At 53.0% G+C, this 20139-nt stretch overlaps 1 protein-coding gene across 3 annotated transcripts; it reads right to left on the bottom strand.

Moving 5' to 3' along the window:
- Positions 1-6896: 6896 nt before the first annotated feature.
- LOC123286238 (ral guanine nucleotide dissociation stimulator-like) lies at positions 6897-18872 on the bottom strand. Of its 3 annotated transcripts, XM_070511534.1 has the most exons (14): positions 18738-18872; positions 17574-17870; positions 15206-15316; positions 13995-14176; positions 12450-12643; positions 11940-12307; positions 10965-11180; positions 10510-10613; positions 9938-10007; positions 8807-8875; positions 8299-8373; positions 7715-7747; positions 7225-7346; positions 6897-7052 (listed from the first exon to the last, which is right to left on the bottom strand). In XM_070511534.1, the coding sequence occupies exons 4-14, from the start codon at positions 14141-14143 to the stop codon at positions 7016-7018; spliced, it is 1437 nt and encodes a 478-aa protein (XP_070367635.1). In that variant the 5' UTR covers positions 14144-14176; positions 15206-15316; positions 17574-17870; positions 18738-18872; the 3' UTR covers positions 6897-7015. The 3 variants fall into 3 exon arrangements, with proteins under 3 accessions (XP_070367635.1, XP_070367636.1, XP_070367637.1); XM_070511535.1 differs by lacking the exons at positions 9938-10007; positions 10510-10613; XM_070511536.1 differs by lacking the exons at positions 13995-14176; positions 15206-15316; positions 17574-17870; positions 18738-18872 and adding an exon at positions 12938-13089.
- Between the last annotated feature and the right edge of the window lie 1267 nt (positions 18873-20139).

Raw genomic sequence — 20139 nt, 5'->3', positions numbered from 1 at the left:
TGCTAATTCTGTCCTCCATATTATTGACTCTACTGTTCAGAGAGTCCAGGTTTTTCTTAATCTCCTCCATTGTGTTCTTCATCTCCAGTATTTCAAATTGGTTCTTCTTTATAGCATCAAGCTCTTTTGTGACATAGCTCCTGAACTCATTGAGTTGTCTCTCTGAATTCTCTTTTAACTCGTTGAGTTTTTAAATAATGGAAGTTTTGAAATCATTGTCATTTAGGTTATAGATTTCATTGTCTTTGGGATTGTTTTCTGGGTGCTTATCATTTTCCTTCTGTTCTGGAGATTTAATATATTTTTTCATACTGCTTTATGGCGTGGATTTGTGCCTCCGCATAGAGATAGAGTTTAGTCGCTGCTTCCACTTGTTGCGACTGGTGTGAGGAGGGGCAGCTGTTTAGACTGCACCAACCAGGAACCCTGTCAGCTATTACTGACTGGACCTGGACCCCTCCTTGTAGTCACAGTGGTCCTGTGGGGTCCCTCATCAGTTGTGGGGGCAATCGCAAGGGGGCCTCAGGTTGCTGGTGCCTACTGTTGCAGCCCACTTAGATGCACTCCCTCCTTGTGGTCTGCAGCGGTGTTGTGGGCTTTCCCAGCAGCTGGGAGCAGGATCACCTATAATCACAGCTTTGTCCCTGACACAGCCCACAAGATCACACTTGTCCACTATAGGTCCCAGCAGACCTATGGGTATCTTCTGCAGTCTGTCGTTAGCTCACCTAACTGTGCTACTTTTGCCCCAGGGTCTTCCCGCCTTGCGATTGCCAGTTGGGACCTCTCCACTAGTGCTGTGCAGAGGCTTTCACTGAGGCTGCTGTAGGAACCTGGAGCTCCCCCCTGGGCTACATAGCCGTTTCACCAGAGCTCCACTCTGCCCCACTCCACTCTCACGGGATCTCTGGGAGCCCCTTGCCTCGTCTGGGACATGACCAGAGTCTGTGGGCCTGGTGGTGGCTGGTAAGCTGCTGCCTTGTGGGGAATTCTGCTCTAGGGATCTTCCTGGTGTTCCGAATGCTGGGAGGGGCCTCCTTGCCAATGGTGAGCAGAGACCCTCCCTGCTGAGAGTGTGCGGGGCCCTGGAGCATCCCCCCGGGGCCACAGAGCTGGGTGTTGGAGCTCCACCCAGTCCCCAAGCCTGTCTACGGGAAGTCCGGGCACCCCCTGCACCCAGCCGTGTGCCGAAGACCATGGGCCCAGCAGCAGCTGGCGGGTGGTGCAGTGCCAGGGAATCTGCCCACCAGGAGCTTCTCTTTGTACTGGTTTCTGGGCGGGGCCTCCCTGCTAATGGCGAGCAGAGGCTTTCCCTATGTCGGGGGGTGCGGGACCCTGGAGCTTCCTCCTGGGCCGCAGAACTGGGCATTGGCACTCCACCCAGTCCCCAGGCACGTCCACAGGAAGTCCGAGCACCCTGTGCACCGACCTGTGCAGGGTCGGAGACTGTGTACCCAGCAGCAGCTTGCTGTCTGGTGCCATGCCGGAGAATCCGCCCGCTGGGAGCTTCCCTTTGTTCTGGATTCTGGGTGGGCCTCCCTGCTAATGGCGTGCAGAGGCTTTCCCTGCCCGGGAGGTGCAGGACCCCGGAGCCTCCCCCCGGGCCACAGAGCTGGGTGCTGGAGCTCCAACCATGTCCCCAAGCACGTCCACGGGAGGTCCGGGCGCCCCCTGCACTGACCCATGTGCCGGAGACCGTGGACCCAGCAGCTGCTGGTGGTCTGGTGCCGTGCCGGGGAATCCACTCACTGGGAGCTTTCTTTTGTTATGGTTTCTGGGCGGGGCCTCCCTGCTAATGGCGACTGAAAGCCTTCCCTTCTGGTGGGTGTGGGACACTGGGGATTCCCCCTGGGCTTAGGTGTAATCTCGGGGGGCTTGGGTAGGGCTGTTGTCACCTGTTTCCACTGTCGCTCTGCTGGTGAGTGCACACTCCCACCCTTGGTGTGTGGCGATGCTATGGGGGAGTCCGCTGGAAGAGAGCCTCTTGCAGGAACTAGACTGTCCGGGCGTCAGGGGTCGGGGGTCGGAGAGTTTTCACCTATTTCCACCTCCTCCTGGGGGGAAGTCCGTCTGCCTTCCGATGTATAGCAGCACGAGTCTCTTAGGCATCTTGAGATGCTATCTGGATATCCTTTGTTAATTGGTGAATGTCCAATTAGTTGTAGATTCGACAGGGGAGAGACAAAGAAGACCACTCACTCCGCCATCTTGGTCCCGCCCCTGACTCAGAAACATTTTTTGAAAAAACTATTCTTTCCCATTGATTGGTCTTGGCACCCTTGTCAAAAATTAGTTGACTATAGATGTATGAATTTGTTTCTATACTCTTAATTCTGTTCCATTGTTCTATGTGTCCATTAAGCCAGAACTGCACAAAACTCCACTCCTGTTTCTCTCTTGTAGATCATCTCCAATTTTCCATGAAAATAGCAAGATTTTTCCTCTACTGATATGCATGATGCCATGTGAAATATGCATATATAAATTTATATACTTGATTACTGTTGTTTTCTTGTAAGTTCTGAAATTGTGAAGTGTGAGTCCCTTGTTTTGTTTTTGTTTTTCAAGATTTTTTTCAATATTCTGGGTCCCTTGAAGTTCCACATGAATTTTAATATCACCTTGTTAATTTATAAAAAGAAAAATTCACCTCGCATTTTGGTAGAGATTGCATTGAATCTATAGCTCAATTTGGAGAGTAATTGTCATCTTAACAATGTTAAGTCTTCTGATCCATGAACATGGGATGATTTTTCATTTATTTAGATCTATAAATAATTTCTTTCAACAATGTTTTATAGATTTTAGAGTACAAATTTTAACTTCTTGGTCACACTCACTAGGAATTTACCTTCTGCAACTTGAGTTGGTGGGGATGAGAAACATTGGCAGCCTGCCCCTCCTGGGGAGATGCTGCAGCTCTTGCCTGGGAGCTGAGGAGACAAGGATCCCTGTCTCCTTTGCCAGACTTGTGAGATGGAGCACCTGCCAAGCTGTGCAGCAGGAGAGAGATGGCAGTTTGTGGTTCAAGTGCTGTCACTTGAGAGGAGACTCACAGACTCACTATATTATCCAAGTTTTAGTAGATTTTTCTTGCATAAATAAGTCCCCCACAGCTATATGCCCTTAAGACAATTCCAGAGGTTTTAAATGTTTTGTTTGTTTTTTAAAAGTAGTTTTTAATCTGTATGTGGAGGATCAGAATTGGCACCCCAAAGTGTATCCCTTTGCCTTGATTATTTTTAAGAATGAAAGACTCAGGAAGAAGCTTTGACCTTCCCCCTAACTGCCTAAAGGAATTTAAGATAGAAAGCCTGTTCCAGGAAGGAGCTCTCGCCATAGATAACTAGAGTGTAATATGAACTAGGTGTGGTAGACAGGGAGGAACCCGGCAAGGCCCATTGGATCAAAGTCCTCCCCATGTCCCACTGTCTGCTTATTCACTTCCTGTCTATTGTTGACTATTTCTTTCTCCTTTTCCCATTAAGAGGATAAAACACTCCCTGGGCTGCCTCTCTGCTGAATACGCTCAAGTATATTCCAGCTGACCTGTTTGAGCCATTGCTGTTTTACTCCCTGTCCAAGTTCAGCCTTTCTGTTCCATCTCTGCGTACTGGATATTCTGCTTCTCCTTTGGTGGGGTAACATCATGCTGTGATTTTAAAATTTAGCCATAGTTATGCAGCTTAGTTTCATTTTATGTGGATTAATAGTATTTTATACAGCTTAGTTTATTAATTTTTTATATTTCCCTGTGGCTTATTGTGTGCTTCTGGTATTAGCCAATGAGAGACGGGGTGCATCTTGCCTTCTCTGTAAGCCTCAGGGACTACGTAAACCTGGGTGGGACTCACAGGAGCTCTGATGCCAGGCCAAGCTAGGTCTGCATCCTGATCCCACCACACACTATCTGTGACCTCGACCTGAGGCTCCTCACCTGGAAAAGCGGAATCACAGCATTGCACTTTCACAGGGTCGGGAGGATTAAACGAGGTCATATCTAGAAGTTTTAGCACAGCGGCGAAGGCACAGACAGGGCCCTTCGACAAATGCCGCCATTACCCTCCCCTTTGGAGAGCTGGCAGCCTTCCTCCGTGTTTGGCCTCCACACCGTCCTTTTGCTGGGTTCCCTCCTCGAGCTCCCGAGCCTGGGAAGCTCCCAACCCTCAGAGAGCGGTCTTGACATGCTGCTTCCTCCTTGCTTCACTTAAAACCCCGTTCTTCTAAGATTTTCATTTACACCCTCATTTAAAATCCTTTCTGCTTAATGAGGGTCAACCGTCTGTCGGCGTCCGCCCTCCGGGTGCAGGGGATGGATCCAGTCCTGGACTAGTGAGGCCTGGGTTTAAAATGGCTGGCGGGCTGTGCGAATTTCAGCAAATCGTGTCCCCTCCCCAAACTTCAATTCTCCATTTAGATGGTGGAAATAAAACATCTGTCTTATCTATCTTCCAGGATTTTAAAGATTAGATACAAGAATATATATGACAACACTCAGTGTGTTCTAAGCCACCGTCTGTATATTTGCTCTTGGGTTATTTCTATTGCCTTCTCTCCTAAGACATTGGCTCTAATTCAGTCTAGGAAATGGCTTGAGAGCATGGTGACCTCTAATCTGCTTTTCTGGTAAACATGGGGTCAGTGCAGCCATTCTTCTTTCCCAGATCCTGGACAGGGTTTCCTGAGTGTGTTGACAAAGACTGGGACATTTGTCTTCTTTCCAGAATATCAACAACTGCTTATTGAATACTTAGTATAGACCAGCATTTTCCCTAGATTATTCAGTTTAATCCTTTCTGATAATGCATGAGGTGGCTATTTTTATTATCTCCATTTTACGGGAAGAAGCTGAGGCTTAGAGAAGGCTCTGCCCAAGTTCAGACTCAAGTAAGTGACAGAACCAGTACTTGAAGTTGGGTGGTTGGGAGGCAGCTGTCACCTCTTAATCCCTCAGAACACTCTCTCCTAGTTTGATTATTGATAGCTACTGATGTCACTTCAGTAATTTCTCCTTTCACTTTCCATCACAGTATAAAGTTCCTTCATGTGGGATGAGGGAGTCACAGCTTCCCCTCCCCCTTTGAGGTCCTTGAGTTTTGCCCTGCGCATGTGTAGCAAAGGAAGGGGGGAGGCTGAGGAGCAGCTTGGATAGGGATGAAGTCACGTGGATGGAGAGCAAAGGGCTGTGTAACAGAGTGGACTGTGAATTTCAATATTTCTTCAGGCTTCTCTCCCATGGAAGTTGTTTCCATCAAAAAAGCTGTGTAAGAGCAGAGGCCCTGGAGGCCCCCAGGAGGCACCCTCTATTAGATGCATTTAGCTCAATTTCAGCTCTTAGGTTTAAATCAGAGTCTTTGGCCATTTCCCTCTCATATGAGCTCTGAGAGGATGCAAACATCAGACAACAACAGCTGCCCTGGGCTTTCCAATTTTAGCTTGTGGTTAACCCTTTAGCTTGTGGTTCTTGGGCTAAACTCAGGGCGCTGTCTGTTTACGCCCAGATGGGAAGGGTTTCAGTATTTTAACTGGTAAGGCATCTTCATGTGTCCATGCATGTCCAGAGGTCATCATTTTGGGGGCATCCCCGCTGCACCCCCACCCACGCTCCTCTCATGTCTCAGCTTTCAATGCTCCCAACAGGAAAGGCTCACACCTCCAGGACACAGTCACAGCTCAACTGTGGAAAACAGCCGTCCAGGTGCTGCACACCGTAGGGGCGGGGCCAGCTGCCCCTTAGGATGAGCTGGAAACAACACAGCTGAGTCTGTAAACGGGCGCTTGTCTGAGACCATGGACCTCAGAACCATGTGGCCCAGAAGTCACTCTGGACAGCAAGGGAGAGTGTAAGTGCACTCACTAGCCAGGATTATGGCCTGTTAGCCTGCAAATCACAGCTCACCAGGATCCATCAGGCCCAGCCAGGGAGGAGTGGCCTTGAGGCACCTGAGGGATGGTGGGGCCTTGAGGGGACTTCTGACTTGACAAGAGTGAAGAAGGAAGCGCAGGGGCTGGGGGTCCTGTGTCACAGGGAGCAGCAGAGTGTCTGGAACGGGGCCCAGCTGGAACCTCGCGGGCTGCACCACAAATCGTCCCCTGGAGAGGAGGCAAGCAGGGAGAGGAATTCGGAGCCAGGGACATGGTCCCAGCAGGAGTCCCGTCCAGGGAAAGGGTGAGCACGGGCCCCAGGGGGACACTGAGGAGGGGAAGTCCTGCCTGCCCGAAGTCCCTGCACAAATGACCTTCCCCTGGCCTTGTCCTGTCCACATGCACGGTTTGATCTCTATGTGTTTTCCCCACTTAGAGCTGATGCCTTTCCAGAGGCTGAACTAGGAAACTACAAGTTCCCAACATGGGGTCCAGAGAGACCTCCACAAGAGACGCAGGAAATGTTTCCTCTCCCTCCGGAGTGTGGATGGGCAGCCCCTCTCCTGGGGCACAGAGTGGGCCTGGCAAGTGGTGGCTTTAGGGACCCCCACATTTCCATGGTGGATGCTCGGCCTGAGAAAACACCTCGACCTCCCATCTCAGGGGTCTGAGGGGCTGTCTCTGCTCCTGGCCCAGCTTCACAATGCTGACATAGACCTGTCCTCTGAGGAGGGGCCCTTGGGGTCTCCTTCAGCAGCCAGGGAGGGGCTGCACCTTCCCCCCTCTCCCACACACAATAATCGGATGACTGCAATAGGTCTTAATCCAGTGAGGAATCTGAGAGTCTGGACAGCGTTTAAATTAGCACAGAATGTGAAAGAACCACCACTCCCAGGCTGTAAGAGAAACAGGACTTTAATACAACAGTGTGCAAATCTGGCATGAACTATTTACAAGCAGTGATTCTCACCCCTACAGAGATGGAAATTGGCCTCGGGGAAGGGGTGGCAGGTGGTGGGGCCCGTGCACCCCGAGTGCCGCAGCTGGGTCCCCGCTGCCAAGGAAGAGTTCATACGGCCATGGGATACTCACTCCCTCCTCAGCTTCATGATGGCCGTGCTCTCTGGGCCTGGAGAGATTTGCTGGCCAACTAGGATCGGGGCTCCAGCTGGCAGGACAGGCTGAAGCTACAGGACAGAGTGGCACCTGTGAGCCTCCCACACTCCACAGCTCAGGTGTCCCTCCCGGCATCTGCCCAGCACCCCAACAGGGCTGACAAGGGAGCCATGGACGCAGGCTCTCCGGACTGGCCAGCAGGGAGAGTCCACCTGGCCCTCCCCATCTCCTGGCCGGCCTCACCTCTCTTCCTCACTGAGCTGCTGCATGTCCCAGAACCAGGCCCTGAATCGCTCCTGGGGCTCTAGGTTGTAATTCTCTGCAGCCTCCTGGAGCTGCACGATCTCCATCATCACTTTGTGCTCCTGGGACCAGAGGGAGGAGAGGATGCAGACAGAGCCTGCTGGGGACGCTGCAGGGTCTTCAGGGGGTGAGGAGTGAGGCAGGGGCTGGTCCTGGGTCCTTGCTCACATGGGACCCTCCTTCCCTCCAATTCCATGCAGGTCCTACCTGTACTCAGAGATGGGTATAAGCCCCTCCTGCAGGAAGTTTCGCTTGATGCCCACCACTGCCCCCACCCCGCCCCCACTGGATGGGTCTGCTAATTCTCTGTCATCCAACTCTCTCCATAAATGTACGATGCAGGGGGTGGAGCCCAGGAGAGTTCTGCCTAGGGGTGTCTCTGGTTTCCACTCCCCTCTCCTCCCTGACATGGAAGGCCACAGCTGCTCACCTTTTTCTTTTTCTCGTGGTTGATCTCATTGCCCTGGAAGGTAGACAGCAAAAGTCCATCAGAACGAGCCCCCTACCTATGACCAGCCCCCGTGGGCACCTCTTCTCATGGTGCCCTGCTCCAGGTCCAGGAGGGGGCTGGGCATGACACAAAACAGGCCTTGGACCCAGGCCAGGCTCTGGGCTCCAGTGAAGGGAGGACATGGGGGCCGACACTCAGGGACCTTGTAGCCCAACCCTCTGATGACGGACAGGGAGGCTGAGTCCTCAGGCAGGAAGGGACAGCTCCCTCAGTGTGCTGCCTGACTTGGAGGCCGAGTTCTCTCTCGCTTCCAACAAAACCCCTGCAGCTCTGCAGGCAGGCAGCTCTGCTGCTTCGCCAGCCTGGGGACCCAGGACGGGCTCCACGTGGAGCCTTCGTTCCCTCATTGCTAAGAGGGGCACACTATCTCAGAACACAGGGAAGCCAGGGAGGCTGTCATGACAGGAAGTTACCACATTCTGACCACTCAGGTCTTGGTACTGGGACGGTGTCTTCCCAAGTCCCAACCTGGTCACCCCCTTCCGGCCCCCGGCCTCACTCACATTTCCGTAATCCTCCATGGCAGTGTCCAGCATGATCAGGTCAGTTAGCATGCTGCCCAGGAAGGGGACGATGCCCTGTGCCATTGGGATTAGATGGCATGAGCCCTGGTCTCAGGTGTCCCCATGGCCCTCCCCTGAAAACTCCTCCTCCTCAGCCTCCTGGCCCAGCCCAGGGTCCCCACATGGAGTAGCCTCAAACCCTTCATAGCTGGCCCTCAATCCCCACCCCTAACCCTCCAAGAACACCAGACTCCTCCTGGTCACCTCCCAGGGCCTGCTTTTGGCTTGTCACAGGGCCTTTGATCCTGGGCTCCTCCACTCTCCTGACCCATCCTGCTGCAGCTCCCCAGGCCCTTCTCCTGGTCACTTCTAGGGGCGGGTGTCAGGCTCTGTGGCGACAGGAGGAGGGCTGCAGGAGGAAGGCCCCCTCTCTGAATTGGAGCCCCCAGCTGGGAGGGCAGAGACCCCTCCTCTGACCTTGGAGCCCCTCCACTACAGGCGCACTGACCTTCTGCTGCTGCCTCTTCTGGCCTCTCTGGAGGGTCCTCAGCAGGGTGGCAAACTTGGACGGCTGCTTCTGCCAGGATCAGGGACAGGGTCAAGGAGGCCATCCTCCCCTCACCCCACTTCTCTTCAGCCCCTCTGACCTCAGCCCTGGACGTCTGAATCAAGTCAGCTGGTACCAATGCTACTCCATCCTCTAGCATGCTCTGATTCTAGGACAATCCCAGCTCCAACACTCTTGCTGTATGACCTTGGACCTGAGGCCTGTCCTCCTTGAGTCAGCCTCCTCATCTGGAATGTGTGACAACTCCACCTACCTCGCAGGGTCTCCTGAGGACTCAGCGTCAGTGACGGTCTGCATGGTTCTGGCTCTCACCCCACCCGGCGTGAAAGGGTGGGGTGGGGCTGACAGGACACTTTGGTTTCTCTTTCATGTGAAGACTACGAGGTCCACTCAGGAAAGATCCACTGAGCACCACCAGTTTCCTGGACACTTCTCAAAAGCCACCTGGGCACCAGTTACTGCTGACTAGGACCCAGGTGAGGTTCCTGACAGGGACAGACTAGCAGCGACTGTGGTAGGGCCACTGGGGAGTCAAACATGCACACACATCTGTCATGCTCCAGTCATTCCGACTCAAGGCTGGGCAGCCCATTTGACCACCTGGCCTGGGGGAATGCCTGGCAGTGCCCATCCCGAGGGCAGGCAGGGTGCCCTCCTCATGGAGAAATGGTGAAGACAGAAGGAGCAGTGGGGGCCTGGCTTCCTAAAGACACAGTGAGCTGGTTCAGGGAAGAAACATACCCCCGCCCACCCCATCCACGCAACAGCCTGGAAGAATCTAAGTGCTGAGAGCGTGGACCAAAATGGAAGCCAGCCCCTGCTCAACCAGCCAGCTCAGCATCCCCACCTGGATCAGCCCAGACACCCCCAATTCCTGCCATGACCAGGGCTTCCAAGCCCACAGACGCCTCCCCCACCTGCCCATGGACCAAACAGACCCCATCTTCCTGTTCATCCAGGGAAGACTGGAATTGTCCACAGAAACTTCAAGGGAGAAATTACCGTCCACATCCTGCCTGTCCCCGTTTCCCCCACCCCGCCTCTCCCTCCACACTCCAGCCTCCACTCTACCTTGATGAGCAGCTCCCAGCTCAGGGAGTTGTCCTCATCACAGAGCTTTTTAAATTTTCGGCAGCTCTTCCTGAGAGGGGAAAGGAGGAAGGAGAAGCTCAGGAACAATGGGGCAGGGGGCATAAGAGCAAGTCCCTTCTCTATGAGAATCTAGAAAATCCAAACTGCCTGGATGAGGACTTTTGCGTGGTTCCTCTGAGCACTGAGGTCACCATGGGACTGCAGAGGGGGCTCTCATGTTGGTCACCTGGGGCCGCCACTCCCTTTTCTATGGAGCAGCTGTATTTTGATCAGTTAGGGTTTCCACTGGGCACAGAGTTCTGTGGCTGTATGGCAAACACTTGAAAATCTCCACTTTGGTTCAACCCACTATGTGACATCTAGGCAACTTGAGTCCTGAAGCAGAACTGGTGGCCTAAGTTGCCAGTGAGGATCAGGGACACTGCACACCCACCCAGGTCCTGTGCCCAGGGCTTACTGCCACCCAGGAAGCCCCAGCCGACGAGAGGGCAATGGCAGACACGTGGGAGCCCCCTCCTCCCCCTGGTCCTCCTGTGGAGAGGCCTCCCCACCTGGACACTTTCCCCCAGGTCTTGTTCAGTCTGTATATGGGCATGCTCTGCAGAGCCGAGACGATGGCGTACAAGGAGGAAAAGTTCCTCAAGGCTTGGCACTCCTGAGGAGGGAGAGGAGGAGCTGGGAGGGGAGCAGGAGCCCTGTCTGCTCTGGCTTCAGTCCTCCTCCCTTCCACTCACCCCTCCTGAGTGGGACAGATGCCCAGGGTGCCAGGGAGGGTACAGGTGGACCAGAGTAACACTTCCAGGAGGAGGAATTTTGCTCAAAACAGGAAGGAGCCAGAGAGGAAGTGACCATCCCACCACTGGGACATGCCAGTCAAGGTCAGCGGGCCCTTGGCAGGAAGGACCTAGGGACCGTGCCGGGGCTTAGAGTGCAGCCTTCAGTCCTGAGAGCTGATCAAGGAGAAGGGGCAGTTCCATGGCTCTGGAGAGGGTCTCCCACTGCATACCCTGGCCACCTCGATCCACCGCTCCAGGACCTTGGCCCTGCCCTGGGCCGTCATGTTTGGGTCCCCAAGGCAGGACGTCATGACACAATTTGCTACTCTGTTGAACTGCACCACTGTGGCCCGGACGGTGGGTGCCACGTTCTCATGTCCAGGCTGGTTTCTTTTGCCCCAGGTGGAGCCCAGATACTCAGAGGGCACGACGTTCTGGAACAATTCCTGGTGAAGAGGGGGAGAGTCACTCAGCCCTGTCACAGCCCAGCTCAGTGTCCAGGCAGGAGTCACTGGTCTAAGCTGGGGCTCAGGAGGCTGAGCATGTGTTCTCAGCCTGGTGGGAGCCCCTGGCTTTCATTGTTCTTCCACTGAGAGCACCCAGCACAGGAGGACCAGGGACTCGAGACTGTTGGGGAAAAGGCAGGAGCATTTGCACCCAGCCCAGCCCCACGAACTGCAAGCTCCAGAGGGCTGCTCCACTTGGCACCTCCCAAGGGGGCATCTTCCTGCATCCTGAGCATCCGCTGGTCCCAGTCCCCATTCCGCTGCACATTCCCCTGTGCCAGCTACCCCCACGGGCTTTGTCAGGTTGTCTCCCTTTTAGTTAAGTACACGTCAGGTGCATCACAAGTGCTGAGGCTGCTGAGCCTCCGGGGCAGATGGCTGGACCGCCCGAGTTCCTGGCTGCACACAGTGCGTTCTCCTCCCCCACCTCTCGGGCCAGGCCCCACCGGGCTTGCTCTGTGTTCTACTTCACTCAATGTGCTCAGCCACTCTGTGCAGCGGGTCCTCTTGGTCCCCATCTCTACAGCGTGAGGGTGGAACATGAAGGCTGGGGAGTTGCCCAGATCCCAAGGTTGGGAAGTGGTGGAGCTGGGATTTGGACCCAGGTCATAGGAGTCCCCAAAGGCAAAAGCAAGTCTGGGGCAGCTGATGGCAGAGGGATGGCCTGCCCCACCCCGACCTGAGAGCCCAGGTGCTCACCGCGTCAATGACCGTCAGCTGTTCTGCCACCTCCCTTGGGGAGAAGGCCATGAGGCTAGGCTTTCCATCGGGCTGCTCCTTCCTGGTCACTCGCCAGGGGTGGGAAGCCTCTGGAACTGGAGCCGATTCTGCGTCTGTTACTGGAGTCTGAGGTGGAAATCCCAGCATACCCCTAGGTCCCGTTGAGTCCAGTTCAGGACCTGCCACTTGGGCTGGGGCTGCTGATGGCACTCGCTCCGGGTCTGGAGCAGCTGATGGCTCCAGCGCTAGGAGTGATGGCAGAAATAGAACTGGACTTCCGTCCAGCTCCAGAGGTGGCCCCTTTTCTGCCTCTGCCGCTGGCAGAAGTGCTGGAGCTGGGGCAGGAGCTGGAGAAAGACAAAGGGTCAGCTACATAAGTTGCTTTCCATGTGCCTTTCCCCAAACAGCAAAGATCCCACTGTCTTTAAATGAATCCCCAGTCATGACCCACCCACTGGGGTAGTCTTCCAAGCCTACGGTCTCCCTTACCCTCTGTCTCCAACTCAGTGGCCTGGAAAAGATCCACCTGGATGAGAAAAGGGGTGGCCTGGTGCTTCAGGACTGAGTCAGGCAAGAGGTCCTGTAGATACGCCAACGTCAGCTTGATCCTGGAGTGGTGCAGCATCTGCCACATATCCTGGGAGTTCTCCTGACGCCAGGGGCCCCAGGTAGGAGACAGAGCACTGGGGAGAGCCATTGTGAAGAGAGTCACAGGCCTGGCCTGCTGTTCCACACTGTGTTCCCACAGCACCTTCTCTGTGCCTGAGCCCCAGAGGATGGACCAGGCACTCCAATCCCTGGGTGGCTGTCCTTGCACTGGAAGGCCTGGTCATCAGCCAATCTAACAGAGAGCCTGTGTGAGTCTGGCCTTCCATCTGACACTCTTTTCCCAAAGGGCCTGGACACAGCCTACCCCATCCTGCACACTCGAGCATCAGGACTGAGGTTTGAGGCAGATTTGTGACCAGGCTGCTCACCACCTACTGTTCTGGGCCCCAGTGGCGGTGCTTAGGAGAGGTGCATGTGCAGAGGGCAGGGAGAAGGAGAGGGAACTGTGGAAGCGATGGGTCTCTCAGTGGCCGACTCAGCCCAGCCTCTCCTCTGCTTCCCATGGCGGGACTGGCACCCCATCAACACGTCTCTTTGATTCATTTCCTCCTGTAGGGAAGACCGCAGACCTCAGGCCTCCCACAGAAACCCCAAGAGGTGTGAGATCCAGGGTCTGCCAGTCCATCGCTAGCGACAGTCCCCATGGTCTCCTAGCCCCTTCTGTGGACACAGGAGGCCCTCCCTCTGGACTCAACACCACTCATGGTCTTAGTTGGTCCTTGAAGTCTGTCATCGTGGTCTATGAGAGGATGCGTCCATATCTAGAGGAGGCCAAGAGGGTGTCACATCTAACGTCCTGTGGGCATGAATACTCATGACGCCCAGAAGTGAGCATCTAGCTCTCAGGCTAGAATTGAGCCCCCGGGATAGTGTCTGCTTCCTTCCTTGGACATCCTTAGTGTGTAGGAAAGGGTATGAATGTACTAGGAGCTTAACATATAGTATTGAATGAATGAACCCCATCCAGAGCCTTCCCAGAATTCTGAGTGGGCCTGCGTCTCCTCTGCAGCCCACAGAGACCACTACTCTGGCCGCACCAAAGACAAGGACCAGGATCAGCTAGATGGAATCGCTAAATTGTCTTGCCAATAGGAAAACAGTTTGCTTTCCATGTGCTTTTCCACACTCGGGAAGGCCACAGGCCAGCGAGGGGAGAGGCAGAGAGTCTCCTCACTGGGGACGGAAGCAATAAGCCTGAGGATGCGCAGCATGAGCAGCAGCCCCTTCTGTGGAGTCCGGCACCAGGCAAGTGCCTGCCATGGTTTCTCCCGTGTTTTCCTTCAGTGACCCTGTGAGGTTCATTCTTTTACCACCCCACTATTCAGATGAGCAAGGTGATGCTCAGAGAGGTGTGGGGACGTTCCCAAAGCACAAGTCTATTAGGTGGGAGACTCCCTGCTGTGCTGTGGAGGGGTGGGCACTCACCTCTGGAACAGATTATCCAGGACCTGTGGGGTGGAGTAGAAGGCCTGGTACACACACGGGAAGGTGGTGACAGAGATGGATCTTCCGTGGAAGGATGGTTGCAGGGAGCCTACCACCTTCTGCACTGCACCTGCCTTGAGGGTCAGCATCGTGCGGGCCTCAGCCACGGACAGGGTGGGTTCCTTGGCATACCACATGGACAAGGTGGGACACAGTGTTAGTGGCATCACCATGAACCACCAGGAGCATCAGGGTCTGGAGCTCAGACCAGAACCTCCCAGCACCTCAGAAAGTTGTATAAGAGGGACGAGAGCCCACCTGGGAAATGGTTTTGGACTTCCAAGTACAATTTGATTTTTAGGGGAATGACAAACACTCAGTACCTTCAAGGCATTCTGTGACCTGAGGAACAATCACACCTCTGTGCATTAAGAGCCTGTGTTAAGAGCATTATCCCAGGGAGTCATCAATAAACATCCCCACCACAGACATGAGCAAAGAGACGATTAGTGACCTTCCGCCATCTGCGGTTCTATGTCATGGCAGACCTAGAAAACTCTGAGTCTATTGGGACACATTTAAGATGTGCCCTGCAGCGTGTTGCTCAAATGGCAACAGAATTTGGTCATGTCCAGGTCCAACAGCATTGAAAGACTGAATCACTGAGGAAAATGTCCTCCTATGTGGAATTATGATGAAGTCAAAAAGGCCTCAGCTCCTGACCTGAGTGGCCTATGATGAGTTGATGTGTTTCGTGAGATGCGAAGTTGCAGAGGAATGTATAGGATCCTGTAATCCACCCCCATCCTCTTTGTGTGTAATCAGCCTAGCAAGTGTGATGATTTGTGAGGCTTGGAGAAGGTCTGCAAGGACAGTGGCCTGAGTGCTACACAGCTTCCCAGCCGGGCAGCTACATCAATCAAAACAGGAGCAAAATGCTAAGGTCCTCATGGCCTCGTGAAAAGTGATAACAACGTTAAACATTTCCTCTATGATTCCAAGAAACATGTGAAGAGTGTCTTTCCACCTTACCCCACAGCTGGCTGGGGAGGAGAGGAGGCCCAGACTCCTTCAGGAGCAAGGCCGTAGGACACTCCGTTGGGAAAGCCCTGTGAGGGCACCAGGGGTGTGCTCAGATTTGTACCAGGGTTCCAGGCCCACCCTGAACATCTTGGGGGTTGGGGGTAAAGACCTTCTGCTCCTGCTCTCACCTCAGGCCGGCACAGGATGCTGCTGGTGGCCTGCTGCTCCTGCCCCTTGACTAGGGAGGGAGAGAAGTCGAACCCTTCACATAACTCTTCAAAGATCTCCTGCGTGGAGCTCTGGAAAGACAGTGCCCGGCAGACGGGCCAGGAGGCATCAGGGGCCTGCTGGACATCGCCACAGGGGGATACCCCCACGAGAAATTCTATTCCTTAGTTCAGGCACACAGGGACATCTGCACAGACATCTGACCAGGGAGGGAACTAGATGAAACTTCTAAGGCTCGGGATTAACGCAAGGGCAGAGGAGCTTGATCCCCAGCACCCACCTGCTCAGGCCCTGGGTATGAATATCACAGACTTACCAGGCTGACAGCACATAACACTGTCCTCCTGCCCAGGAGGGACCCACTCCTCACCTGCTGCCTTCCCTGACAGTGCCCATGCGCGCGCACACACACACACACACAGACACTCACACACAAACACTCACACAGGGGGCAAGGGCTATGGGGCTGCTCAGGTGGGATCAGAGTTGTGTCCTGCCCTACATTGGGCTGCTCTGGGCTGCCCCACATTACCTTTGGGTACCTCCTGCCAAATGGCCTGTGGCTCCGAGGATGAGGGTTAAGCCAACTTCTACAACAACACAACAGTCTCACACTCTGGGCTTTCCTGAGCCTAGAGCCTCTGAAAACTGGGACACAACAAGCAAACATCTTGTTGTCTGAAGTGTGTCCAGTCAAATGAGCTGGCTAGGGGCCTGTGTCTAGAATGTAACTGCCTGGTTACCAGAGTTCTAAGTCTGTTGGGGTCTATCGCCAAGGAAGTGAGGTCACGTTTTCAAGATTCCATTACCTGGGCTGCTTCCTGTAATCAGACCTACCCAAACCACCCTCATGTCATCTTCTTAACTATACATGAGGAGCTTCCACAGCCCTAGCCACAGCTCCCTGGCAATGTCATGAGGGTCCCAGCTTTGAGGAGGCAGAGCAGAATTCAGACCTCCTTTATCTTACCAGTTCTCTGTCCTGGAAACCTCATTGTGCCTCTCAGGGCCTCCCCAGTCTCCAAACCTGCACAAGGGGAATCCGCCTAGAATATACTTGCCAGGGACATCATCAGGTGTATATGAGATAATATCCATACCACCTGTGAGGTCGTGTCAAGTGCAAGTAATGCACAAACAAAGAGATGGAAGAATTACGAGAAGGGATGTAGCATGAACACCACCCAAAACAGGCCTGGGTTCAGCAATGCGATATTGCAACAGGCACCTCTTCTCTTGGCCTCATTTCAATGTCAGCACAAGGAGAGGATTGATGAATGAAATGCAGACACTGTCATCCTCTGGATTCAAACCTCTCCATTGTTTCCTTTTCTATTTAGAAAGAGACCCAAGTGCCACATGTTGAACTATGAGGTGGGCAGCCTTCACAATGGCTCCCAGAGATCCCCACCCGTGGCACACACATCCCTCACAGATTCCTGTGTGACCACTGAATGCTTAGTGACTGGCTCTCACCAATAGAACACAGCCAGTCGGGACGGATGTCATGCCTAAATTTTAAACACAAAAAGTCTCTCACTTTCTTCTTATTCCCTCTCTTAAGTTCCACCTCTCTCTTCTCTCTCTCTTTCCCTTCTCTCTCTCTCTTCCCTATCCCTGAGCTGGGGAATCAAGCAGAGATGTTTTGAGCTGCCATATACAGAGGCCCACGTGGGAGGGAACCGAGGCAGCACCCAGGCCAACAGAGAGAAAGTAACCCATCCTCTGAGTCCAAACTGTACCCTGAATCCTTTGAGGAAACCTGGGAGGAAATTCTCTGCCAGTCGAGCATCAGCTGAGGTTGCGGCCCCGGCCCTGAGGCATCTTCAGCAGAGGAACCAAGCTAATGTATGTCTGATTCCTCAACCGCAAAAATTGTGAGATATGAGGCATTTGTCGTTTTCAGATTCAAGGCATTGGAACTGTGATTTCAGGCCCCAGGATCTGGCACTGCCCCCTCCTTCTCTGCCCCCCAGGCTTCCTCCAGCCACACTGGCCACCTTTCTCACATCCTCTGGCCAAACCCCCTTCTGCCCATGAGTGTCTGCAGCAGAGGTGCCTTCTCCCTGGCACGCTGCTCCCAGACTTGTGCAGGGCTGGCTCCGTCTTGTCATTCTGGTCCCAGCAAATGTCACCCCAGTGAGGCCTTTCAGACCCCTACCCGGTGACCCCCAGCCCTCCCTCACAGGCCCCTGAATGTCCCCTCAGCACTGGCTCTTTCCTCTCTCATGTCTTTGCTTTCATGCTTTTGTCCTTGTCCCCTCCAGAGTGTGAGCTCCTGACTGGCAGGGACCACTCAGTAACTGTCAGCCCTGCACTCACACCCACCTGAGCACCTGGCACAGGGTGCGTGCTCGGTGCACAGTCGCTGAGTGAAGAATTGTGAAACTCGTGGCCCCTCCTCCTGCTCTTCACCAAGTCAGACTGTGGAGAGGAGCGCTAGTACCAGGAGGAGTGAGTTCTCTCTGAGGCGGGGGACAGCCGGGAAGGCCTCTGCACGGCTATTCGCTGCTCCAGCAGCTGAAGCAGAGCTGAGTGGGCGCCGTGTAAGTTTAAGAAGTCAGCACAGGGACTCGATGCACACAGACTGCACAGTAACACCAGCAGTTCACTTAACATCCATCACTGAAAACAGAAAAATAAGTGTTTCCTTGTGATGAGAAGTTTAGCTTCTTTGTTCTTAGCAACTTTGAAATGTACCACACAGCAGTGTTAACTTAGGCAGTGTTGTGTGTCAATTACATCCCAATACAAGTGACAACAATGAAAACCTAACCCCAGCGGGCACCACTGACACTGGAGGCTGCCTGCCTCCTGGTGGCCAGCACCAGCACTGCAGCCCTGGCAGAAGCCAACAAACAGGAAGGAAGTTTCTTTGGGTGTCCTCAAGGCAAAGGCTCCCCACTGTCCCAGGGGTAAAGGAGCAGGACCTGCAGGCTTCCAGGCCATGCGAGGAACCTCAGGAGCCTCTCTCTCCCCATCTTTCTGTCCCTCCACTTGGGTGTCCTCTTCTCTCAGGAGGCATCCTAACCTCAGCCAAGGCAATGATTCCCCTCTCCTGCCAAGTGAGGACCTCAGGACTCCAACAAGGACTGGTCTTGTCCCTGGACTCTGGACTCAGTGTACAGTGCTCTGGCATGTTCTTCCTTATCCCAAGTTCTCATCCACCCAAACCCCCAAGCCTGTCTCAGTTCTAAAGGATCTCCAGCAGGTGGGAAAGCATTTTCTCAGGTGCTCAGAGCACAGGGCGTCATCGATGGAGAACCAAGGGCCACAGACACTTCGTGAGCATCATAGGGAACCCAGGGTGTCACCCACTGGACGCACTCCACTTTACACAGGAGGACACCAAGGTCTTCTCCCCTCTACCCAATGTCTACACAAGAGGAGAATGGCTCATCAAAGTAGCAGGTGCCCACAGGAGTGGACTCCAGCTCCCCAGTCCTGTGCCCTCCAGGCTGTGCCAGGGATGTCCTTGGAACAGGTACACACCTAGAAACCTGAGGGATTCTTCGGTCCATCTCAGGCCTTCTGGTCATGTAGCCAGGAGGATAGATGCTACTGTTCATGGCAGAGCTGCCTCCGACTGCCTTCTCCTCGGCCTCTTGTCACTTCCCTGGTGCCTGCTCTTTCCTGGGGTCCCTGCATGGTCCACACAGGAGAAATCGGTGTGAGTGTGCCTGTGCATGAGAGGATGCAAACAGGAAGATGGCCCCACATGGACAGTGGTGGGTAGGGCTCCCCTAGGACCTTAGGGTTCCTGTTTCCAAAGAAAACCTGAAGGATAGGGGCTGAGCCTTGGCCAAGGAAGCCAGAGCCCTGCCTGAGCTTCTGGATTCTGACCCCCTCCTGAGGTCTGGGTCATTCCCTCCAACTTTCTGGGCCTCAGATTCCCAAACGTACAAAGAAAATGTTTTGTAAGAGCAAAGTCAAAATGGACCCTCTGCAAATGAAACAAGTACTATGCTTTGACCTCCCCCCACTGTTTATCCTCCAAGGAGACTTAGAACCCACATGGTGTCTTCTACTGGGTAAAATCACCCTCAGCACACAAAACTGATAATGGTTGAAATGGCACACGGTCAACTTTATCATTGACTAGATATTGAAGGAAGAAGAAATACATCTGAATATATTTTGATATGACTGATGACATTCAGGAAAGTTAACTTGCTGGAAATAATAACACCTAAACAAAACTTAAAATGTCGGAACCTGTAGTCAGTACATTATGATGTAGATTAAAACAAATTCAATCATTTGCATAGAAATTAATTGATTCTGAGAAAAAATAGTTTCAGTGAATTAATAATAAAATGGATACACTAGAATTGTTTTATGGTGCTTATTTTACAGCTGTCAAGGAAGTAATAATACTATATTGCATATTTGAAAGTTGCTAATAGCGTAAACCTTAGAAGTTCTCATCACAAGAAAAACATTTGTAACTCTTGATGATAGATGTTAACCAGACTTCTTATAGTGATCATTTCACAATATACACACATATTGAATCATTCTGTTGTACACCTGAAACTGATATAAAACAAACTTCAATTTAATATTAAAAATGTCTTATTATGCTGTCTCTGAAAAATACATTGTAACAAAAATTTTGAAGAGTTTTGTCTAATTCTGATTTCAAGGTTCTCTTAGGCCCAGAATGAAAACATTTGTCTGATCAAAGTTGTCTCAGGTACAAGGGCTGAGACAAACACCAGGGTCAGAATGGAAGAGCACGAATGGCAAGACTAAATCATCCTCTGCTCATTTCTTTATATTTACACTTTTAACATAAAATATATTTTTATTGGCTTAAAATGCACATAATGTAAAACTTACCATGTTGACCATTTTTCGGTGAACACATCATTAAGCACATTAAGTTCCTTAA

The sequence above is a fragment of the Equus asinus genome, chromosome 6 (assembly GCF_041296235.1).
Source record: "Equus asinus isolate D_3611 breed Donkey chromosome 6, EquAss-T2T_v2, whole genome shotgun sequence".
NCBI lineage: Eukaryota > Metazoa > Chordata > Mammalia > Perissodactyla > Equidae > Equus > Equus asinus.
This window is presented reverse-complemented; position numbering and strand designations above follow the sequence as displayed.